The 21,299-nt window shown below is 37.2% G+C and overlaps 1 protein-coding gene across 2 annotated transcripts in view; it reads left to right on the forward strand.

The window, feature by feature from the left end:
* Positions 1-21,299, forward strand: part of HOOK3 (hook microtubule tethering protein 3) — a 110,254-nt gene that overhangs the window by 9,413 nt on the left and 79,542 nt on the right. For both annotated transcript variants that reach the window (XM_077849386.1, XM_077849387.1), the window contains exons 3-4: positions 16,265-16,337; positions 20,940-20,990. In XM_077849386.1, coding sequence (XP_077705512.1) covers positions 16,265-16,337; positions 20,940-20,990 — 124 coding nt within the window. The remainder of the gene's footprint in view (positions 1-16,264; positions 16,338-20,939; positions 20,991-21,299) is intronic.

Consider the following 21,299-nt stretch of genomic DNA (forward strand, 5'->3'; position numbering starts at 1 on the left):
TGCTCCGTTTATATCCCTTTTAACCTTTTATGTTCTTCTCAAAGGTATGTAACACCATTTTATATGTTCATTTGTTTTGTGCTGCTTCCCTCCCCACCACCCATGTATATATACACACAGTGTAAGATTCACACAGGTGCAGAGAATTTGTTTTGTTCACCATTGTATCCTATCATAATGTTTTATTTTTAGTTGAATCAGATGATAATGTCCTTTGTAGATCACAAATGGCTAAATATGATCAGTTTTTCATGATTCAGCCTTCATTATGGTTACTCATGTCTACCAAATGAAAGAATGACATACTTATTTGAGATATATGAAACATACCTGATTCTTCTAAGTACTTGAAAAAATAGATGGTAAAGTTGATATTGTATGACTATTTCCAACTTTTGACTTAGGAAATTTTTAAATAAAACTTGTAAATTTAAGGAATCTTTAGGTTTGATGTGATTTGGGATATACTTTAGTCTTTTGAAGCACTGAGCTCTTAGTAGGCTTTGTGATTTGCATATGAGTAAAAAGATTTCCTGCAGTTTTGTTAAGAATCAATATGAACAGTAAATGAATTCTTGCTCTTGTTCACTTTGCAGTGGGCTACATAGAATTGTCCATCTGAAACACAGTTCAGATGCCTACATTTCAGAAAATCTGCATGTCTTTAGAACTAGGGACTCATGCTTGAAAACTACCTTGCTATTGCTTTTGTCTGTAAGTACATGGCACACCTCTCCAGATACATAGGTACACAGACTTTTTGGTGGAGCTTGAAGGCTCATTTGAAACCTGATCATTCTTAGTTCTAGCACCCTGAGAACAGTAATCTGCTGATTTTCATGGTCACTTCTGTGTGGTGCCCTAATAATTTTTAGCGTTTGAATGGTCTCGAGAGTTTCACTGAAGCTAAGTAAGCTTTCCAGGTATGTGTCAGTAAATGAATTTTTTATTTAAGTTAGGGTAGGATTTCTGTCATTTGCAGAAACCAGGAGAAGAAGGACCATACGTATATATTGTTTTACCAAATCAAGATTATAGCATACATGATGTTGTGCAAAGTGATTAATTTACCAAGGTCTTGTAGACCTATTTCTTATCAGTACTTAGTTTTTGACCTTTTTTCCTCCCAAAATGTTGCCTTTTTTTCCTTTTGTTACAGTAAAACATATACAGAAAAGTATACTTAAAAAATTATGAATTCGTGTGTGCATATGCGCATCTGTATAACCATCACCCAGGTTGAAATACATATCTAGCCCCAGATGGTTCCCCCATGACCCTCCCTAAATCCGTATCCCTTCCCCAAAGATAGCCATGACTCTGACTTCTACACCAGTAGTTACTTTGTTGACATCTTATAAAGAGAATCATACAGTATGTATTCTTTTGTGTCTGACTTCTTCCAGTCAACATAATGTCTGAGATTCATTCATATTGTTGCATATTATCTGTTTTTAATATCTGTATATGTACAGTTTCAAGGAAGTTCAGTTCCTTTTTGTCCCTTTGATATTTATTGAGGGTTACTTTGTGTCCAACACTGGTGATACAAGGGTAAGCCAAAACCTACAGGGCAGTTGCCTTCAGAGAGTTTAGAACCTTGGGAAAGACAGATTTTAAATAACTATGAAAACAAAATTGCTATTTAATTAGTGCTACAGAGCAGAAATACGTAATGTTATGAAAGTTTGTAAAGAGATGCATTTGACTTAACCAAAGATGTCACATTTTACCTGAAAAAATAAAAAAATTGAATCTGAAAGATGATTGGTAATAGATTTCTTAACATGCAGAAGACCATACACAGAAGAGGCCTTACAAGCTGATGGAGTATGGTGAACACCACCACCGAAAGAGAGAGGGTTTGAGTGACTAAAGCAGAGAGGGAGCATGTTACAAAATGAGAATGGAAAGAGAGATGTTGCCAGACCATGTAGAATCTTGTGTCTTTATTCCAAGCGATATGAGAGGCAGGGAAGGGTGGACAGGGTCAGATTTATATAATATTTTTTTAAGTTTTTATTTAAATTCCAGTTAGTTAACTTACGGTGTAATGTTAATTTCAGGTGTACAATATGGCAAGTCAACACTTCCTTTTTTTTAAGATTTTATTTATTCATTAGAGACACAGAGAAAGAGAGACATGGACAGAAAGAGAGTCAGAGACATAGGCAGAGGGAGAAGCAGGCTCCCTGCAGGGAGCTTGATGGGGGACTTGATCCTAGGACCCTAGGATCACAACCTGAGACCTGAGCCAAGACCTGAGCCGATGGCAGATGCTCAACCCCTGAGCACCCTGGTGCCTCCAGGTGCCCCAGTGAGTCAGCACTTCCGTACACCTAGTAGTGTTCATCACAAGTGCCCTCCTTAATCCCCATCACCTATTTAACTCTCTGGTAGCCATCAGTTTGTTCTCTGCAGTTAAGAGTGTTTCTTCCTTTGCGTCTCTCTCTCTTTTTTAAAAAAGATTTATTTATTCATGAGAGACACACAGAGAGAGGCAGAGACACAGGCAGAGGGAGAAGCAGGCCCCCCTCAGGAATCCGATGTGGGACTTGATCCAGGACCCCAGGGTCACGCCCTGAGCCGAAGGCAGACACTCAACCGCTGAGCCACCCAGGTATCCCTGTGTGTCTCTTTTTTGTCCCTTTGCTCGTTTAGTTTCTTAAATTCCGCATAAGAGTGAAATCATATGGTATTTGTCTTTTCTAACTTATTTTGCTTAGCATAATACTCTCTAGCTCCATCCATGTTGCAAATAGCATGACTTCATTCTTTTCTTGATGGCTGAGTAACATTCATTGTATATATATATATATATGTATATACACACACACACACCACATCTTCTTTATCCATTCATCTGTTGATAGACGTTTGGGATGTTTCCATAATTTGGCTATTGTAAATAACTTTTTGAGGAGCCTCCCTACTGTTTTCCACAGTGGCTGCACCAGTTTTCTTTCTTTCTTTCTTTCTTTTCTTTCTTTTCTTTCTTTTCTTTCTTTTCTTTCTTTTCTTTCTTTTCTTTCTTTTCTTTCTTTTCTTTCTTTTCTTTCTTTTCTTTTCTTTCTTTCTTTCTTTCTTTCTTTCTTTCTTTCTTTCGAGTTTTTATTTGATTAAATCCTAGTTTGGTTTACATTTTGAAAATATTCTGGCTGCAGATGTAAAATTAAGTAAAAGAGGCCATAAATAAATAAATAAAAGAGGCCATAAGGATGAGGGATGATCAATTAGAAAGAAATTTGTAGTAAAATCGGAAGGGAGATTACGGTATTTTGGATTAGGAGATAGTGAAGGAGAGACAAAATGGATAGACTCAAAATAGTAGAGAAAACCAAATGTTGGTGATTGATATGGGGTAGTGGAATAAAAAAGAGGTATCAAAATTGACTTTTAAGTTTCTAGCTTAAGCAAGTACACAGAAAGGGGTGCAAATGAGTGATGTGGGAATGCTTAAAGGGGATCTACTGTGGAGGAGTGCTGGATATATCATGGGTTTAGTTTGGGGGACATTGAACTTGAGTAGTATTGAGATATCAAGAGAAAATGCCAAGTTAGCATTTGATCATACAGGTCTAAAGTATGGAAGAGAAGTCCATACTTCCAGAATCAATTTGGGTATCTCTTAATCAAAGCCATTAGTGTAGATTAAGTCACTTAGGGAATAGTATAACATAAGAGGAAAATACATATATCCTGAGCCTTGTAGAGCTTTGAGATTTAATTCTGGTTGGAACCTCAAACAAAAGTACCAGAGAGGTATGAAGAAAGCCAAAAAGAATGTGGGTGCTGAGCAGAGTTTCACTGGAAATTGCAAATCTTTTCATTTTGTCTGAGCTGAGAAGTAAAAAAATTATCCTTCTGTGGTTTCAACAGAAATTTTATAAAATACGAATGAGCCTAAGTATGTTTCTTTTTAGTGTAATTTTTTAATCTGTCAAGCCTTTTAGTCATTTTTTTGTTCATCTATTTTCCAGCTTCTAAAATTTTGTTGCTGTTGTCTTCTTTCTCTATTTTTGTCCGTATAGTTTATGTCCCCCTCTTTTTTAAATTAATAGACTTTTTTTTTTTTCATTTATTTATGATAGTCACACAGAGAGAGAGAGAGAGAGAGAGAGAGGCAGAGACATAGGCAGAGGGAGAAGCAGGCTCCATGCACCGGGAGCCTGACGTGGGATTCAATCCCGGGTCTCCAGGATCGCGCCCTGGGCCAAAGGCAGGCGCTAAACCGCTGCGCCACCCAGGGATCCCTTTTTTTTTTTTTTTTTTTTTTAGGACAGATTTAGTTTCACAGCAAAATCGAAGTGGGAAAGAGTTGCAATATGGGATGACAGAAAAGTTCTAGGGGTGGATGATAGTGATGGTTGCAAACACTGTGAGTGCACTTAATGGCACTGAACTGCACACTTTAGTGTAAATGACAAATGTTATGCTGTGTATATTTTACTATTTTAAAAAACATTTTTAAAAATTGAGCATAAATATGGTAAATTCTCACACACTCCTTGCCCCACCACACACAGAGCTTCCCCCACTATCAAGATCCCATACCAGATGAACCTATGCTGAAACATCATTATCACCCAAAGTCCCGAATTTACATTAAAGTTCATTCTGTGTTGTACATTCTGTGTAGGGGTTTGACAAATATGTAATGACATGTATCATCTTTATAGTATCACACAGAGTAGTTTCACTGCCCTAAAAATCCCCTGTGCTCTACCAAGTCATCCTTCCCTCTGCTGTAGATTACCTAGCAACTCTTGATATTTTTTATTTTTTTATTTTTATTTTTTATTTTTAAAGATTTTATTCATTTATTCAAGAGAGACACACAGAGGGAGAGAGAAAGGCAAAGACACAGGCAGAGGGAAAAGCAGGCTCCATGCAGGGAGCCCGACGTGGGACTCGGTCCCGGGACTCCAGGATCACACCCTGGGCCTAAGGCAGGCGCTAAACCGCTGAGCCACCCAGGGATCCCCTCCTGATCCTTTTAATGTCTTCATAGTTTCGCCTTTCCCAGAATGTTATGTAATTGAATCATAACCGTATATAGTCTTATCAGATTGGCTTCTTTCACTTAGCAATATTCCATTTAAGATTTCTCCATATGGCTTGATAGTTCATTTGTTTTTAGTGCTTTCCTCTTTTTTGTAGCCTTCATGAGATGAAATCAACATATAGTAAATTATACATTTTTAAAATACAGTATTTGATAAATTTTTACCTATGTAGATGCCCGTGAGACTATCACCACAGCCAAGATAATGAACGTATCAGTCACTTCAAGAAGTGTTTCAGTCCCTGCCTTCTGCTAGCCCTTCCCATCCTCAGGCAACCACTGATTTACTTTTCATTACTGTAGACTAATTTGCACTTTCTAGAAATTTATATAAATGGACTCCCACAAAATGTTTTCTTATTTGAGGGAGAAGGTATGGCTTTTTTCATGCAACATAACTATTTTGAAATTCATTCATGTTGTTGACTGTAATAGTTCATACATATGCCATTGTATAGATATACTGTGATCTATTCATCTGCTGAGGAACAGCTGTGTTATTTTAGTTTGGGACTATTACAAATAAGGCAACTGAATATTAGCATACAAATTTTTGTATGGACATATGCTTTTCATTTCCCTCTAGTAAAATTGCACCCAGGAGTGGAATGGCTGGAACATATGGTTAGGTATATGTTTAATATTTAAGAAACTGCCAAAGTGTTTCCAAAGTGAATGTGCCATTTATGCTCCCATAAGCAGTGTATGAACATTCTCATTTCACCACAGTCTCACCATCACTTGCTAAGGTCAGTGTTTTTTTGTTTTTCAGGAATTTTTAAGGTTTTATATTTCAGTAATCTTTACACCTGGCATGGGACTTGAACTCACAACCCTGAGATCAAGGGTCACATGCTCTACCAACTAAGCAACCCAGGTGCCCCTCTTTTAATTGAAGTATAGTTGATACACAGTATTAAATTAATTTCATGTATATAAGGTTAGTCTTTTTTATTTTAGCCATTCTGGTGGCTGTCTAGTGGTAACTCAGTGTGGTTTTAGTTTGTATCCCTAGGATGACTAATGATGTCCAGAATCTTTTCATGTATATCTCTTTTGTGAATGGTTTCCCGTGATCTTTTGCCTGTTTTTTATTTAAATTGTTAGTGAATGTAGAGTTCCTTTATATATTCTAAATACAAGTCCCTTTTCAGATACATGTTTTAAAATATTTTCTCCCAATCTGTGGCTTCCCTTTTCATTTTCTTAATAGTATCTTTGCAAGGTGCAAGTTTCAAATTTTGATAAAATCTAATATATTTTTCTTTTTTTTAGATTTTATTTTTTTAAGATTTTATTTATTTATTTATAGACACAGAGAGAGAGAGAGAGAGAGAGAGAGAGAGAGACACAGGGAGAGGGAGAAGCAGGTTCCATGCAGGGAGCCTGATGTGGGACTCGATCCTGGGACTCCAGGATCACACCCCAGGCTGCAGGTGGCGCCAAACCGCTGTGCCACCGGGGCTGCCCTAATATATTTTTCTTTTATGTGTTTTTTTTTTTATTCTTTTTTTTTTTTAAGATTTTATTTTTTAAGTAATCTCTACACCCAGCATAGAGCTCGAACCCACAACCTCAGAGATCGAGAGTCGTACATTCCATTGCCTAAGCCAGCATTAAAAAATGTTTACCAAACCCAGGGTCACTAAGATTTTCTTCTGTTTTCCTCTAGAAGTTTTATAGTTACAGTACTTACATTTAGGTCTGTGGTGCAGTTTGAGTTACTTTTTTTATATAGGAGTTGATTTTTTTCATTTTTTGCTCTATTTATTAAAAGATTTATTTCCCATATTTTCAGGAATTTTAATTATGTTGATCTGCCTAGTGACTAGACAGACATCATCCATAGATGATTAGATACTTTTTTTTTTTAAGATTTTATTTATTCATGAGAGACAGGCAGAGACACAGGCCGAGGGAGAGACAGACTCCCTGCCTGGGAGCCCAATGCAGGACTTGATCCCCAGACTCTGGGATCATGACCTGAGCCAAAGGCAAACGCTCACTGAGCCACCCAGGTGTCCTGTGATAATTAGTTTTTTGTTTAAGTACTTTTTACTATAGAGCAGTTACTAAAAACATTAAGATGTACTCTATCCTTTCATATCTGTACATTAACAAATACAAAATGAAAACTTCTTTTCCCCTTAAGTCTTGAGGGAACTGTGATTGTTAAATGAATTTTCTATTTTCAACTCTTTGGTTTGAAGAAAATTAATATTGGTAAAAAAAAATCTACAAAGCAGAATCCACTTCAGAGAGCACAGAATGTTTTTATATGAGATAGCAAGAATTTGAATTGACTATGCTCTTAAGCCTGTGTTTCTTGGTTAACCTGCAGTATTTGTGCCAAAGAACGATCAGCGCGCCTGATCGAGCTTTGGCTCTAAAAGATATCTAGTTCTCCCCTGATGCTACTTCTGCAGGCTTCTCAAGTGATGGCTATTTTTTCTCCTACAGTCTTTAAGTACCACGTAGCCCAGAGGTGATGGTGCTCCTTAGTGCTGCTTCCAGACCATTCTCCAGCATCTTACCTAAAACCCTAGTTTTGAATCTTGTGACATCATTTACTACTCTTCATTGTTGTGATCATTCCTTCTCATTTTTTTTTTTAAAGATTTTATTTATTTATTCATGAGAGACACGGGGGGGGGGGAGAGAGAGAGAGGCAGAGACACAGGCAGAGGGAGAAGCAGGCTCCATGCAGGGAGCCTGACGTGGGACTTGATCCCGGGCCCTGGGCTGAAGGCGGCGCTAAACTGCTGAGCCACCCGGGCTGCCCTCATTCCTTCTCATTTCTCAACAATATGGGATCCTGGCACACTATTGGCTCCTTCTGGTACTATTCATATCTACGTTCTGTGATTTGAATATATACTTGGGTGATCTTCATATCCTTGCCTACCAATTTCTTGAACTCTTCTCCGTTGGTCTTCTACTAGATTTCAGCCACTCATTCCCATGGTCATACCCCATACTTTATAATTATTGATAGTGTGTAATCCATCCATAATCTCAGTTTTCTTATTATCAGTGGTTGTTTCCTGTCTATCTCACTTCCTCTGGTATCAAGCTTCCAATAATTCTTTAATTCTCTAGTGCCAGTAGGATCTTAATACTGTCCACCTTCACTGCCCACTCTCTCCTCTTATTTAACTAAAATTCCATGGTCAATCATAATTACTCCCTTATATACACTTTTAGCTTCTCTGCCCCTCTCATATTGTATTTGTTTAGCATAGCCGTAACTTTGGTTAAAGCTAATGTCCTACTAGTTAATGCTTCTTACCTATGCAGCTGAACCCAGCTGAAAAAATAATGCAAACATGCTGATGGATCTCATTTTAAATTTCTCACCACAAAACTGCAATGTTACCTTATGGGATCTCACAGTCATACTGTGTTTCCCTAGCTCTTTCATTCCCCCACTCTTCCAGATGACTATCTCACACTTTTCTCTTCTCAAACTTCCACTACCTCCTCTCTCATTTCTCTTATCTGATCACCTTACAAGGTGGGATACCTCCTACTTCTGAGGACGTTGAAACAAAACAATTTCTGTAGAATCCCATGACTACATGTACCCACCTACCAGCATTAGTTTGACTTTACCTTGCTGCCTGTTATGACACATATGTGTGGGTTGGTGGTGAAGGATCCTGTCTTAAAGTCAGTACCTATACTTTGTATATTGCATCCCATTGCCTCTCACCTACTCAAGATCATCACTTAACCAATTTGTTGGAACCAATTTGTTGGAACCAATTTGTTCCCTTTTTCTTACATCATCACTTTTCCCTTTTCTGCTGGATCATATCCACTAGTAGTGAGCAATGGTTACTTCTTTTCTCTTTAACAGTACTTCTGATCTCACTGCTGTCAGCCAATTTCTCCTCCCCTTTGTAGCAAAAACTTCTTTAAAGAATAGTTTGTACTCAGTTGTTTTCGGATTTCTCTCTTCTCTTTTAAATCCACTTTTTAGTTACCATTTTATTTTATTATAGTTAACCACCACCATTTTATTAAAACTGCACTTGTTAGCTCACCAATTCTCTACACATTGCTGATTCTAATGGCCCATTCTCAGTCTTTATCTGGACCTGGCAGCAGCATTCAAAGGACTTACGTCCTTGTAAGCTGTTAAAAATTAGGTTTCCAGGATATTGTTACCCTCCGGGTAACACCTTTCTCCTGTCTCACCTGATGATCTGTATTTCCTTTGCTTATTTTCCTCTTCTATCCTACTTCCAAATGTTGGAGTGCTTAAGGACTCAGGCCTTGCTCCTCTACTCTTTTCTGCATTCACTTCCTTGATGATTTCATCTAGTCTCATGGATTTAAATATCATCCATATCCTAATGACTCTTAAGTTTGTATCTCCAGCATGAATCTTTCCTTTGACCTCCAGACTTAATTCATCATCTATTCAATGTCTCCATTTAAGCCTAAAAGACATTTCAAAGTTATTATATCGAAAACTAAACTCCCTGTCTTCTACCCAAAACCCACTTAGAAATCTCATTTCAGGGGATCCCTGGGTTGCGCAGCGGTTTAGCGCCTGCCTTTGGCCCAGGGCGCGATCCTGAGACCCGGGATCGAATTCCACATCGGGCTCCCAGTGCATGGAGCCTGCTTCTCCCTCTGCCTGTGTCTCTGCCTCTCTCTCTCTCTCTCTCTCTCTCTCTCTCTGATGACTATCATAAATCAATCAATCAATCAATCAATCAATCTCATTTCAGTTGTTGGCCGTCAAGAAAGAGGGAAAGGAAAATAGATAAGACCAAAAGAGAGAAAATGAGGTCAAGCTGTGGACAGTTAGAAAGCCTCTTACATGGATACTTGTCTTTTTATAGTAACCTGTGTCCTTGGCTCAGAGCCTATCCCTTATGTGCCTTTATTGCTTATTTTGATTAGTGGAGGCTAAGAATACTTTGCTATATTTTTTGATGTCGTTATGGATGTGAAATTTAAATATTATAGCTAAGTCTTGAATACACATTTAACAGCAGGGAACCAAAATGATTGTTTTGGGTAATTAAAAGATAATTAGAAAATAGACCAAAGAATCAGCCTATCCAGAAAGTACTAATATTTGCCATACTAAGAGATGGAATCAAAATATAGTTTTGGTTTTGGGTCCATCTTAATTTGAGTTCAATAAGAATATTACAGTGCTTAAGTAATCTTAGCAGTACAAATGAAATTTAATGTTTGTTTTTGTGAAGGCAAGTGCAGCAGATAATATATTCTTGGAATAATATTACAGATTAAAGTTAAGTGCTTTTTTTGTATTTTTTAGCTTAGGCTAGGACTGGTTCATAAGTTATAGTCAAATATGTTATTGGAAAAATATAAGGAAATGGTCTTGTGTGTTTCATGGGTTCTTTTTGCTTGTTTGTTTTTCTTAGCAAGAGTCAGGACATAGTAAGAAGCTAAAGATAGCTTCTTACTCATGAAGAATACTCCAGTAAGCTAATCAGTTGTTATTTACACGTCTGTGTAGAACTATGATCTATTAAGATTTTGGAGAAAATTACCTTTATGTTGTTTGTTCACAGCCTGAGAGCATTAATTAGGGAGTATTTAGAAAACATTGCTGAAATTGTAAACTACTTATAGGAACAGAGTTATGGCTAGATGCTTGCATATTGAATCAAAGTTTATTACTTGGAAAAGTTACATTGGATGTAAGAAAACTGTAAGACTACAATTTTGGCTGTATTCTGTCCAAGTAGTAGGTTGGATAGCTTAAAAGTACTGTCACTTTCCAAATGTATTTTAGACTCCAGGTATTTTTTTGAGAACCTGTTAGGTGTCAGACATGAGGTATTGGGAATGAGTGAATAAGAACAAATACCTGCCCTTAATGAACACAGTGTCATGAATGATATTGGTCTTTCTTTCCTTGTGACCTAGTTTATTCAGCATGGAGATAATGAGGCAGAGGACCTTAATGTTGTTTGCTCGAACCAGTTTTATGTCGGACTCTACTGATCTGTTTTAACAAAAATGATTGTATTGCCAACTCTGCTACTTAATTATCTGATCGAACTTGGGAAAAATTACTTGATTTCTGAGTCTGATAGTCCTCAATGGTAACAGGTATAATAATATCTCTCTTGCAAAGTCCTTATGAATGTAAAGTGCCTGATTCAGTGCTTAATATATTACCATTGCTGCTTAGCAGTGGTTTTTGTTGTCTTCCTTTCCTAGCTCAGACATGATTCTCAGATTTTGATTTGGTAATTTATTTTTTAAGATTTTATTTATTTATTGTTGAGAGACACAGGGAGAGAGAGAGAGGCAGAGACACAGGCAGGGGGAGAAGCAGGCTCCATGCAGGGAGCCCGATGTGGGACTGGATCTGGGGACTGCAGGATCACGACCCAGGGCCAAAGGCAGACACTTTAACTGCTGAGCCACCCAGGCATCCCAGGTCTCTTTCTTGATATGGTAATCTTTTAAGGAGTAAGCAAACTGTTATTATAGCGTTTGATTTGCAATATTTTATTCAGATATTTATAAGTTCATTTACTTGTATTGCTCTAAATTGCAAATTAAGTATCTTAGAGTATATAATTTATTAGACATTTTAAAAAATTACTTTAAGTAAACTCTGCCCCCAACTTGGGCCTTGAACTTATGACCCCGAGATCGAGTCACATGCTCTATTGACTAAACCAGCCAGGTGCACCTTCTTAGACATTTTAAAGCATTATTTTTTTATAAGTTTATGAACTTACTGGTGAAGCTTAAGTATCCTGTAGTTGTGAGACCCTGAATTGCCACTCATCTAATAAATTCAGTGCTTTTGTCTTTGAGTAATCATGAGCCACTTAGCAGCAAACTCAGATTGCCAGCCTTATGAGTCTTTTTTGGTTGGAAAGACTAACACTTGATTTGCAATAATTATGCTTTTTTAGATTTCAAGTATCAAAAAATATTGAATTTTTTCTAATTTCTGAATTATTTTTATAATAATTCTTTAGTATTTTAGTAGAATTCACTCAATTGTTGCTTTTCTTTGTATTCTATTTTTATGAGGTTTTAAGGAAAAAGGACACTTTTTGGGGGTAGAATGCCCGTTTTTTTGTTTTTTTTTAAGATTTTGTTTATTTATTAATGAGAGACGCAGAGATACAGGCAGAGAGAGAAGCAGGCTCCATGCAGGGAGCTCAATGTGGGACTTGAAATAGTGAAATTTCAACCCAGGAAACCTAGTTTAATAATCACTAGATTATTTCAACCTAGTGAAATAATCCAACCCAGGATCATGTCCTGGGTCAAATGAAGGCCCTTAACTGCTGAGTCACCCAGGCATCCCTAGAATGCCCATTTTACAACAGTCACTTTCTCTGAAAACTCACCCTTATTCTGCCAAATGTGGTCAGTCTTCCCTCCTAAAGTTGTGTGTGACCTACTCGCAGCCCTCTGTCCTTTTGGTCACATATAAATTGGATTAGGGATGAAAAACAGATGCTAGCCGGATCCATGAGTCGCTTAATAAAGCTAATCAGATCTTCAAAAAAAGAATAACAGACTCTAGCTAGATTATTGGAATGATCTGAGAATTTAGAATTGTGATGGAATGATGGCTGGTCTTTAAATGATTTGCTTGATCTGAAGTGTTGAAGACTTGGAACGTGTATGCAGTAGTGTATATGGAGAAACAGAAAAAAGTCAGTCTGCAGAAAGAAATGGTATAGTTGGACAGAAAAAAAGACAGAAGGTGAGTACTGTCCAGATTCCTAACAGCTTTTCCTTATTCTACTACTTTGTGAGGCCCAGTTATCCTTCAATACCATAACATATCTCTGTGATCTTCCAGTAAGTTTCCCCTTTTTGTACAACGTTGCTCAAATTAGTTTCTCTTACTTAATTTTTTATTATTTTGTTGTTGAACTTCTAAAAAAGCTGGATTGTTTTAAAAATAAAGTGGGTATGAATATCCACATACAGAAGAATGAATTTAGACCCCTCCCTCTACTATACACAAATGGATCATAGATCTAAGTATAAGAACTAGTACTATAAAACTCTTAGAAAATGAAAGGACAACTCACTGATGTGAGAAATTATTTACATGTTTTATGTCTGAAAAAAATAAAAAATAAAAAAAATAAAAAAATAAAAAAACAAAAAAAAACATGTTTTATGTCTGAGAAGGGGCTTTTTGTCTTGAATACTAAGGGAAGAAAAAACCTCAAAACCCATAAGATATGAATATGCTCTTAAGAACTCAATAATAAAAGGTCAACCCAATTTTTTAAAATAAGCAGAGACTGAATAGACTTTTCTCCAAAGAGAATATATAAATGGCCAGTGCTCAACATGTTTAGTCATCAAGAAATGTAAATCAAAACTACAGTGACATACTACTTCACGTCTACTTAGGATGGCTGTAATTGAAAGGACAGAAAATAACAAGTGTTGGCAAGGCTATGGAGAAATTGGAACCAACATACATTGCTGGTGGGAATATAAAGTGGTGTAGCTACTTTGGAAAACAGTTTGGCCTTGCTTCAAATGTTAAACATAGAGTTATTATGGAACCTAGCAATTACACTTCTGGGCCACAAAGAAACATGTCCACACAAAACAGTGCACAAAAAAAACATCATTATTTATAATAGCTAAAAAGTGGAAACAACCCAAATGCACATCAGCTAATGCATGGATAACCAGAATGTATTATATCCATAAATGGAATATTGTTAAACTATAAAAAGAAATGAAGTGGTGATACATACTATAATATGAATGAATCCACCAGACACAAAAGACCACACAGTGTATGATTTCATTTATATGAAATGTCCATAATAGGCAAACCTATGGAGACAGAATGGCAATGAGTACTTCCCAGGGGCTGAGAGAGAGAGGGAAATGGGGAGTGATAGGTAATGGTTTCTTTTTGGGAAGATGGAAATGTCCTAACATTAGATCATGGTTATGGTTGTACAACTCTGTGAATGTACTGAAATTCATTGCATTGTATACTTTATTTTTTTTAAGATTTTATTTATTTATTCATGAGAGACCGAGAGGCAGAGACATAGCAGAGAGAGAAAGCAGGCTCCATGCAGGGAGCCTAATGTGGGACTCAACCCCAGGACTCCAGGATCGCGCCCTGGGCTGAAGGCAGGCGCTTAACTGCTGATCCACCTAGGTGTCCCCATTGCATTGTGTACTTTAAATGGATGAGTTCTACGGTATATGCATTATATCTCAATAAAACTATTTTTTAAAGATTTTTATTTATTCATGAAGGAGAGAGAGAGGGAGAGGGAGGGAACCAGGCTCCATGCAGGGCTTGATCCCGGATCTCCAGGATCAGGCCCTGGACTGAAGGCAGTGCTAAACTGCTGAGCTACCCGGGCTGCCCTCAATAAAACTATTTTTAAAAGCTATTTAAAAAAAAAAAAACTATTTAATACAAGCTTCAAAAACAATTATGAGATAATAAAAATAAGTAATAAAAAATTTTTAAAATAAGTAATAGATTTCTACAGTGGTAACTAAAAAACAGTTGTAATTGATTTTTCATAAATTTTATAACCAAGTACATTTTTCTTTAACAATAACATTAAAAATTATAAGTAGCATATTACTTTATTTAAAGATCTGAACAAAATTTAGTACTGATTGTATGTATCATTTTTGAGTGACCGTTTAAGTTGAAACGTAAATTTTTTTTTCCTAACATACTTCTCTCATTGCCATTATGTTTTTTGGGTGAATGGAGACTGTTGTGGCATTATGGAAAGATCATAGCACTTAGCACTTGCTAAAGCAGGACAGACATAGGTGTTCAGTATTGATCTTGAACAAATAATTTAATGTCTTAGAGCATTGGTTTCAAAAACCTTAAAATAAGGATCATGCTGGGCTAAAAAATTCTTTTTTTCTTTCTATTTATAGTAGTTTGGGTGGTTTTCCTAAGAAAAATAAGTATAAGTAGATTCATAGGTGTTTCAGTTTGGCCATACCAATGTTATCTTAGTTTTTGGGTTTCTTTGTAAGATTTTGTTTATTTGACAGAGAGAGTGGGCAACAGCACAAACAGGGAGAGCAGCACTAGGAAAGGGAGAAGCAGGCTCTCTGCTGGGCAGGGAACCCAACGCAGGGCTCCATCCCAGGACCCCAGGACCATGACCCGAGCCAAAGGCAGACACCCAACTGACTGAGCCACCCAGGTGCCCGTTATCTTAGATTTTAAGCATTTTGCAAACATGTTCCAACTTGTCTAATGCTTAGTATTATATGTGAGAAAATAGGTTCTTGGTCTATACTATTTAAAGAAACTGAAATTTTGGGGCACCTGGGTGGTGCAGTCAGTTAAGTATTAGACTCTTGATTTCAGCTCAGATTGTGAGATCATGCCCCAAGGTGGGCTCTGCACTGAGCCCAGAGTCTGCTTAAGACCCTCTCCTCCTACCTCTGTCCCTTACCCTTCCCCACATGCTCACACTTTCTCTCAAATCTTTTAAGAAAATAAAGAAATTGAAATTTTAATAACATTATTGGTGACTTTCAAAGTATTAGGTGATGGAGATTGTAATATTAACTGAGAGGCTTATGTTAACCTTTTTATTGATATATTTCTTTTGTCTAAAATTGTCATCAGTTTTGACTGGTTTTATATATTATTGTGTCTAAAAGTTATGTTAATTCAGGGGAACTTATCGATCTATAACTTGTTTTTAAAAATACAACAACCAGGGATCCCTGGGTGGCGCAGCGGTTTGGCGCCTGCCTTTGGCCCAGGGCGCGATCCTGGAGACCCGGGATCGAATCCCACGTCGGGCTCCTGGTGCATGGAGCCTGCTTCTCCCTCTGCCTGTGTCTCTGCCTCTCTCTCTCTCTCTCTCTCTGTATGTGACTATCATAAATAAATAAAAATTTAAAAAATATATTTAAAAAAATAAAAATAAAAATACAACCATATGTTATCATTTTTCACCTTTTAATTTTTGATAATATGTGTATTATTTTATGATGTGCTGATAACAGGTTGACTTTAGAGAAATCTATTGTAATTGCATTCGGTCTCCAGACTGAGTTATTTGGTGATAGATAAATGGCAAATACATTTTTATGTTGCAATTAAGTGATGTTATGGGATAAGTTTCAATTTTCTTTTTTTTTTTAAATCTTGATAACTGCATGATTAATATGCGAGTTTTTTCTTATTTGCAGAGATCCTGCATATTTTGATGAAAATTGGCTAAACAGAATCAAAACCGAAGTAGGAGATAATTGGAGGCTAAAGGTATTTTCTTTTTATTTTCCCATCTGTTAAATAGTTTTTTAGTAGCGTACATATAATATTTGTTGAACTTTCACCTGATGTGTTCAGTGAGCTTTGGAAACCTAGATTGCCTAGTGAAATAATCCAAAATTAAAGGTCGGAGGTAACCTGAAGTTGCTCACAAAGATATGTATAGTATGTCAGTGAAGTCAGTGACTACGGGCATGGACTCTAGAGCTAGAGTGCCTGGATTCATATCAACTGTCTGGGAAAGTCTTCTAACCATTCGGTACCTCAGATTCTCCATTTGTAAAATGAGGATTTTAATAGGATCTACCTCACAATAAATGAATTGTGAAATAATTCACAATAATAAATGAATTAGCATATGTAACAGACTTAGGATAGTGCACAGGTAATGCTAGTTGCTAGTGTTGTTATTATTAATAATGAGAAAATATTGGTCATTGTTAACTGAGTCCACTAAGAGAATGACGTATTTTTATTTCCTTCTTAGTAGCCTTAAGTTCCAGTATTTCTCAAGCTTCTTTGAGAAAGCCAAAACCCACAGTAAGAAATACAGTTTACATTGCAGCCTCCTGTCCACCTAAACATATGTCCATAGATAGTAAGTTTTTTTCCTTATTCTATTCATTGATGATTTAATTTTTAAAAATATTAGTTACAACCCACTACATTATTTTAACTTTAAATTTTGAAATAATTCTAGATTCACAAGGGGTTGCAAAAAATTGTACAGGGAAGTTCTGTGTACCTTTCGCCCAGTTTCCCCAGTGATTACATCCTGCATGACTATAATACGATATCAAAACTAAGGAACTGACATTGGTATGATCAAGTGCCCTTTTGCCCTTTTGTGTTTGTGTGTACAGTTCTGTGTAGCTCCAGCAATAATGTAGTTTCCTATAATGCTCACCACAATGAAGACAGAGATGTTCCATCTCTGCAAGATTTCCACGATGCTGCCTTTATGACCACCTCCACACCACACACTCCTCACCCTAATCCCTGGAAACCACTAGTTTTTTCTCCAACTCTATAATTTTGTTACACTAAATTGATTTTTATGACCAGTGATGATTATGACTGGCAGTTTGGAAAGCTTTAGAACCATTTCTTTTTGATACAGAGAGGAAGAGACTCAGAAATGCAAATCAGTAAGCGTGTGAAGACCCTAGACTTGAGATATGTTAAGCTTGGTTTGTCTTTATATTTCTTCCAAAAAACATATTTGATGAAAAATAGTCATTGATGGCTTAAATTTGGGTCTGCCAAAATTTAATTCCTTTTGTTTACTAAGCTAGAGTGAAGGGACACTGGTTTAAGCTACTGGCATTTGTTTTGTTTTGTTTTAAGATTTTATTCACTTATTTATTTGAGAGAGAGCAGAGATCATGAGCAGCGGGGAGGGGCAGAGGGAGAAGCAGACTCCCTGCTGAGCAGGGAGCATGATGTGAGGCTTGATCCCAGAACCCTGAGATCATGACCTGAGTCAAAGGCAGGGGCTTAACAGACTGAATCACCCAGGTGCCCCTTAAGCTACTGTTTTAATTTCTAAATAATTTTTCAAGAATAGGCAATTTAGGGACACCTGGGTAGCTCAGTGGTTGAGCATCTGCCTTCGGCTCAGGTCATGATCCTGGAGTCCCAGGATCGAGTCCCACATCAGGCTCCCTGCAGGAAACCTGCTTCCCCCTCTGCCTATGTCTCTGCCTATGTCTCTGCCTCTCTCTGTGTGTGTCTCATGAATAAATAAATAAAATAATAAAAAAAAAAGGAATAGGCAATTTAATGATTATATATTTATATAATTATTATTTAGAGAGAGAGAGAGTGGGGGAGGGGTGGAAGGAGAGGGAGAGACAGAATGCCAAGCAGGCTCCATGCCCAATGCAGAGCTCAGTGTGGGGATCTGAGCCGAAATCAAAGAGTCATTGACTCAACTGACTAAGCCAAATAGGTGTGCCTAATGATTACTTTTTAATGTTATAATGTGTAAAGCAGTTCTGGGTATTTAAAATAATGCTACTAATTAATTTGTGTTTGCTTGCTCTCTTGACTGAAGGAGGAGTTGTATATACCCCACCTTACATACACACAACATACATCTGTACACACATTGTCTTAATATCGTGTGGCAAAGACAGTAATATAGAGAAGGGGAAATACTGTATCATATTTTTTTTTCTTAAAGATTTTATTTATTTATTAATGAGAGACAGAGAGAGAGAGGCAGAGACACAGAGCGAGAAGCAGGCTCCATGCAGGGAGCCTGATGTGGGAATCGATCCTGGGACCCCAAGGACCCCAAGGCAAGCACTCAACCACTGAGCCACCCAGGGATCCCCCTGTATCATATTTTTTTTTAAGATTTTATTTATTTATTAGAGACACAGAGAAAGTGGGGGGTGGGGGCAGAGACACAGGCAGAGGGAGGAGCAGGCTCTGTACGGGGAGCCCGACGAGAGACTCGATCCTGGGTGTCCAGGATCACGCCCTGGGCTAAAGGCGGCGCTAAACCGCTGAGCCACCAGGGCTGCCTACTTTATCATATTCTTAATATTCAGAACTGGAAATGTCAGTTCTGATTTGTATTCCTGTTCTCCATATTTTATCCTATGTTGTATTTTTCCAATTTCAAGATACCATTAATTATAAAATATATAGCTCTTTTCAATGGGAAGGAAACTACCATTTTAAAGTAACACATTGATTTTTGAGACATTTTAATGTCAAATATTAAAATATGAAAAAATGAGCATTCTAGAATAAAGAAAGCAAAGTATATTATATATTTTCCATGTCTCCAAATTTTCTAGAAGTATAAACATGTTACTTTATGAGTTTTTTTTTTTTAAATAAGTTTTTAGGGCACCTGGGCGGCTCATTTTAGCATCTGACTCTTGGTTTCAGCTCAGGTCCTGATCTCATGAGATTGATCTGCACATAGGGCTCCATGCTCAGCAGGGAATCTGCTTCTCCCCCTTTCTGCTGGGCCCCCTTTCTCCCCACCACTCACACTGTCTCTTTCTCAAAAAAAAAAAAATAATAATGTTTTATAAAAGTTTTCAACTTATTTTTTCTCTTAAAAAGGTCTGAAAAAAATACGTCTGATTCACTGGATCACATGTATGATTAAGCCTCTTTTACCTGATAGTCACAGGTTCTTTCATCTTCTGTCCTAGCACATCTTTTGCTACTAACATTGAGTAGGTACAGTGAGGTAGATGGTCAACAGGATCATATTGTGTACACATTTAATTAATACAAACTTAACTATGAGTTGAGTCAAAAAAAAAAAAAGAAAAAATAACAGCTCAAATAAATAGTATAGGTGATTCTACTGGTCATTTCACTCAGATAACACATAGGCCAGTAAACCCTTGCTTTGGAGTGGTTGAGTGATAGAAAACATCACCTTGTTTCTAAGATGCCTTTTTTTTTTTTTTTTTAAGTAGGCTGCAGAGATGCCTGGTAGCTCAGCGGTTGAGCCTCTGCCTTTAGCTCAGGGCATGATCCTGGAGTCTTGGGATCAAGTCCCACATTGGCTCCCTGTATGGAGTCTGCCTCTCCTCTCTCTGCCTATGTCTCTTCCTCTCTCTCTGTGTGTCTCTCACGAATAAATACAATCTTTTTTTAAAAAAATAAATAAAGTAGGCTGCACACCCAGTGTGGAGCCGAATGTGGGGCCCAGACACACGACCCTGAGATCAAGACCTGAGCTAAGATCAAAAGTCAGACGCCCAACCGACTGAGCCACCCAGGCACCCCAGGATGCTGCAACAAATATCTTGCAATGCTGACAGTTACACTAGCATTTCAAGATATAATAGTATTTTTAATTGTATGGCTCCTAAATATTTACTTTGGCTAAAGAAACAGTAGTCTTTTCTGACAGTGGAGAGAATTTGGAGACATTATATGTTGTAGGTTACTTTAAGAGATTCCCAATTTTTGTCAGTGTGATCATAACATTGAAAATTTAACATGATCGGAAACAGTTTTTTTTAAATAAATCTCTTGAGATCACATAAATTAAGCCATTGATAGTCCTTTTTTGATTATTATGGTAATTCACATGTGCTGTTGAATTTTATTTTTTATATTTATGATTCGAATAATTCAGAAGGTTTTTTTTTTAAGATTTTATTTATTGATAGAGACACAGAGAGAAAGGGGGAGCAGAGGCACAGGCAGAGGGAGAAGCAGGCTCCATGCAGGGAGCCTGACGTGGGACTCGATCCAGGGTCCCCAGGATCACACTCTGGACTGCAGGCGGTGCTAAACCGCTGTGCCACTGGGGCTGCCCTCCAAGGTTTTTTAAAAGATTTTATTTATTTGAGCGAGCAAGTGAGCATGAACAAGCATGAGGAGGGGGGAACGGGCAGAGGGAGAGGGAGAGGAGGAGGAAGAGGAAAAGTCTCCTCACTGAGCAGGGAGCCTAACAGACAACTTGATCCCAGTACCCTGAGATATCATGACCTGAGTCTAAGGCAGATGCTTAACCGACTGAGCCACCCAGGTGCCCCCAGGAATTTTTTATGTTAAATTATAATTTGATCTGTGCTTGGCCTTTACCCAGTTTTATCTCTCTCTAAACAGATAAGCAATTTAAAGAAAATTTTAAAGGGAATCCTGGATTACAATCATGAGGTAAGGACTTTTTTCTCAACTGCTTAGAGGTAGAATTATAGGACAATTTAACTTTATCTTTTACAATAGTTCCAAGTAAAGGAAAATTTACCTCAAAATTAGTAATCTGTTAATCTTCCATTTTATAGTTTTTAGGATGTTGGTTTGAACAACTATTAGGTGGTTATTAGATAAATGCTCTTTTTCACTATAATATATGGATAGTTTATAGATGATTATTAATTTATGTTATACTTTCTTTTCTGCCATTTATTAAGCTCTCTTCTCCCCTTGCGAAGGTGGTTTAGAATCCAGGCATTATTATATTAC

The sequence above is a fragment of the Canis aureus genome, chromosome 15, assembly GCF_053574225.1.
Source record: "Canis aureus isolate CA01 chromosome 15, VMU_Caureus_v.1.0, whole genome shotgun sequence".
In the NCBI taxonomy this organism is placed as follows: Eukaryota; Metazoa; Chordata; class Mammalia; order Carnivora; family Canidae; genus Canis; species Canis aureus.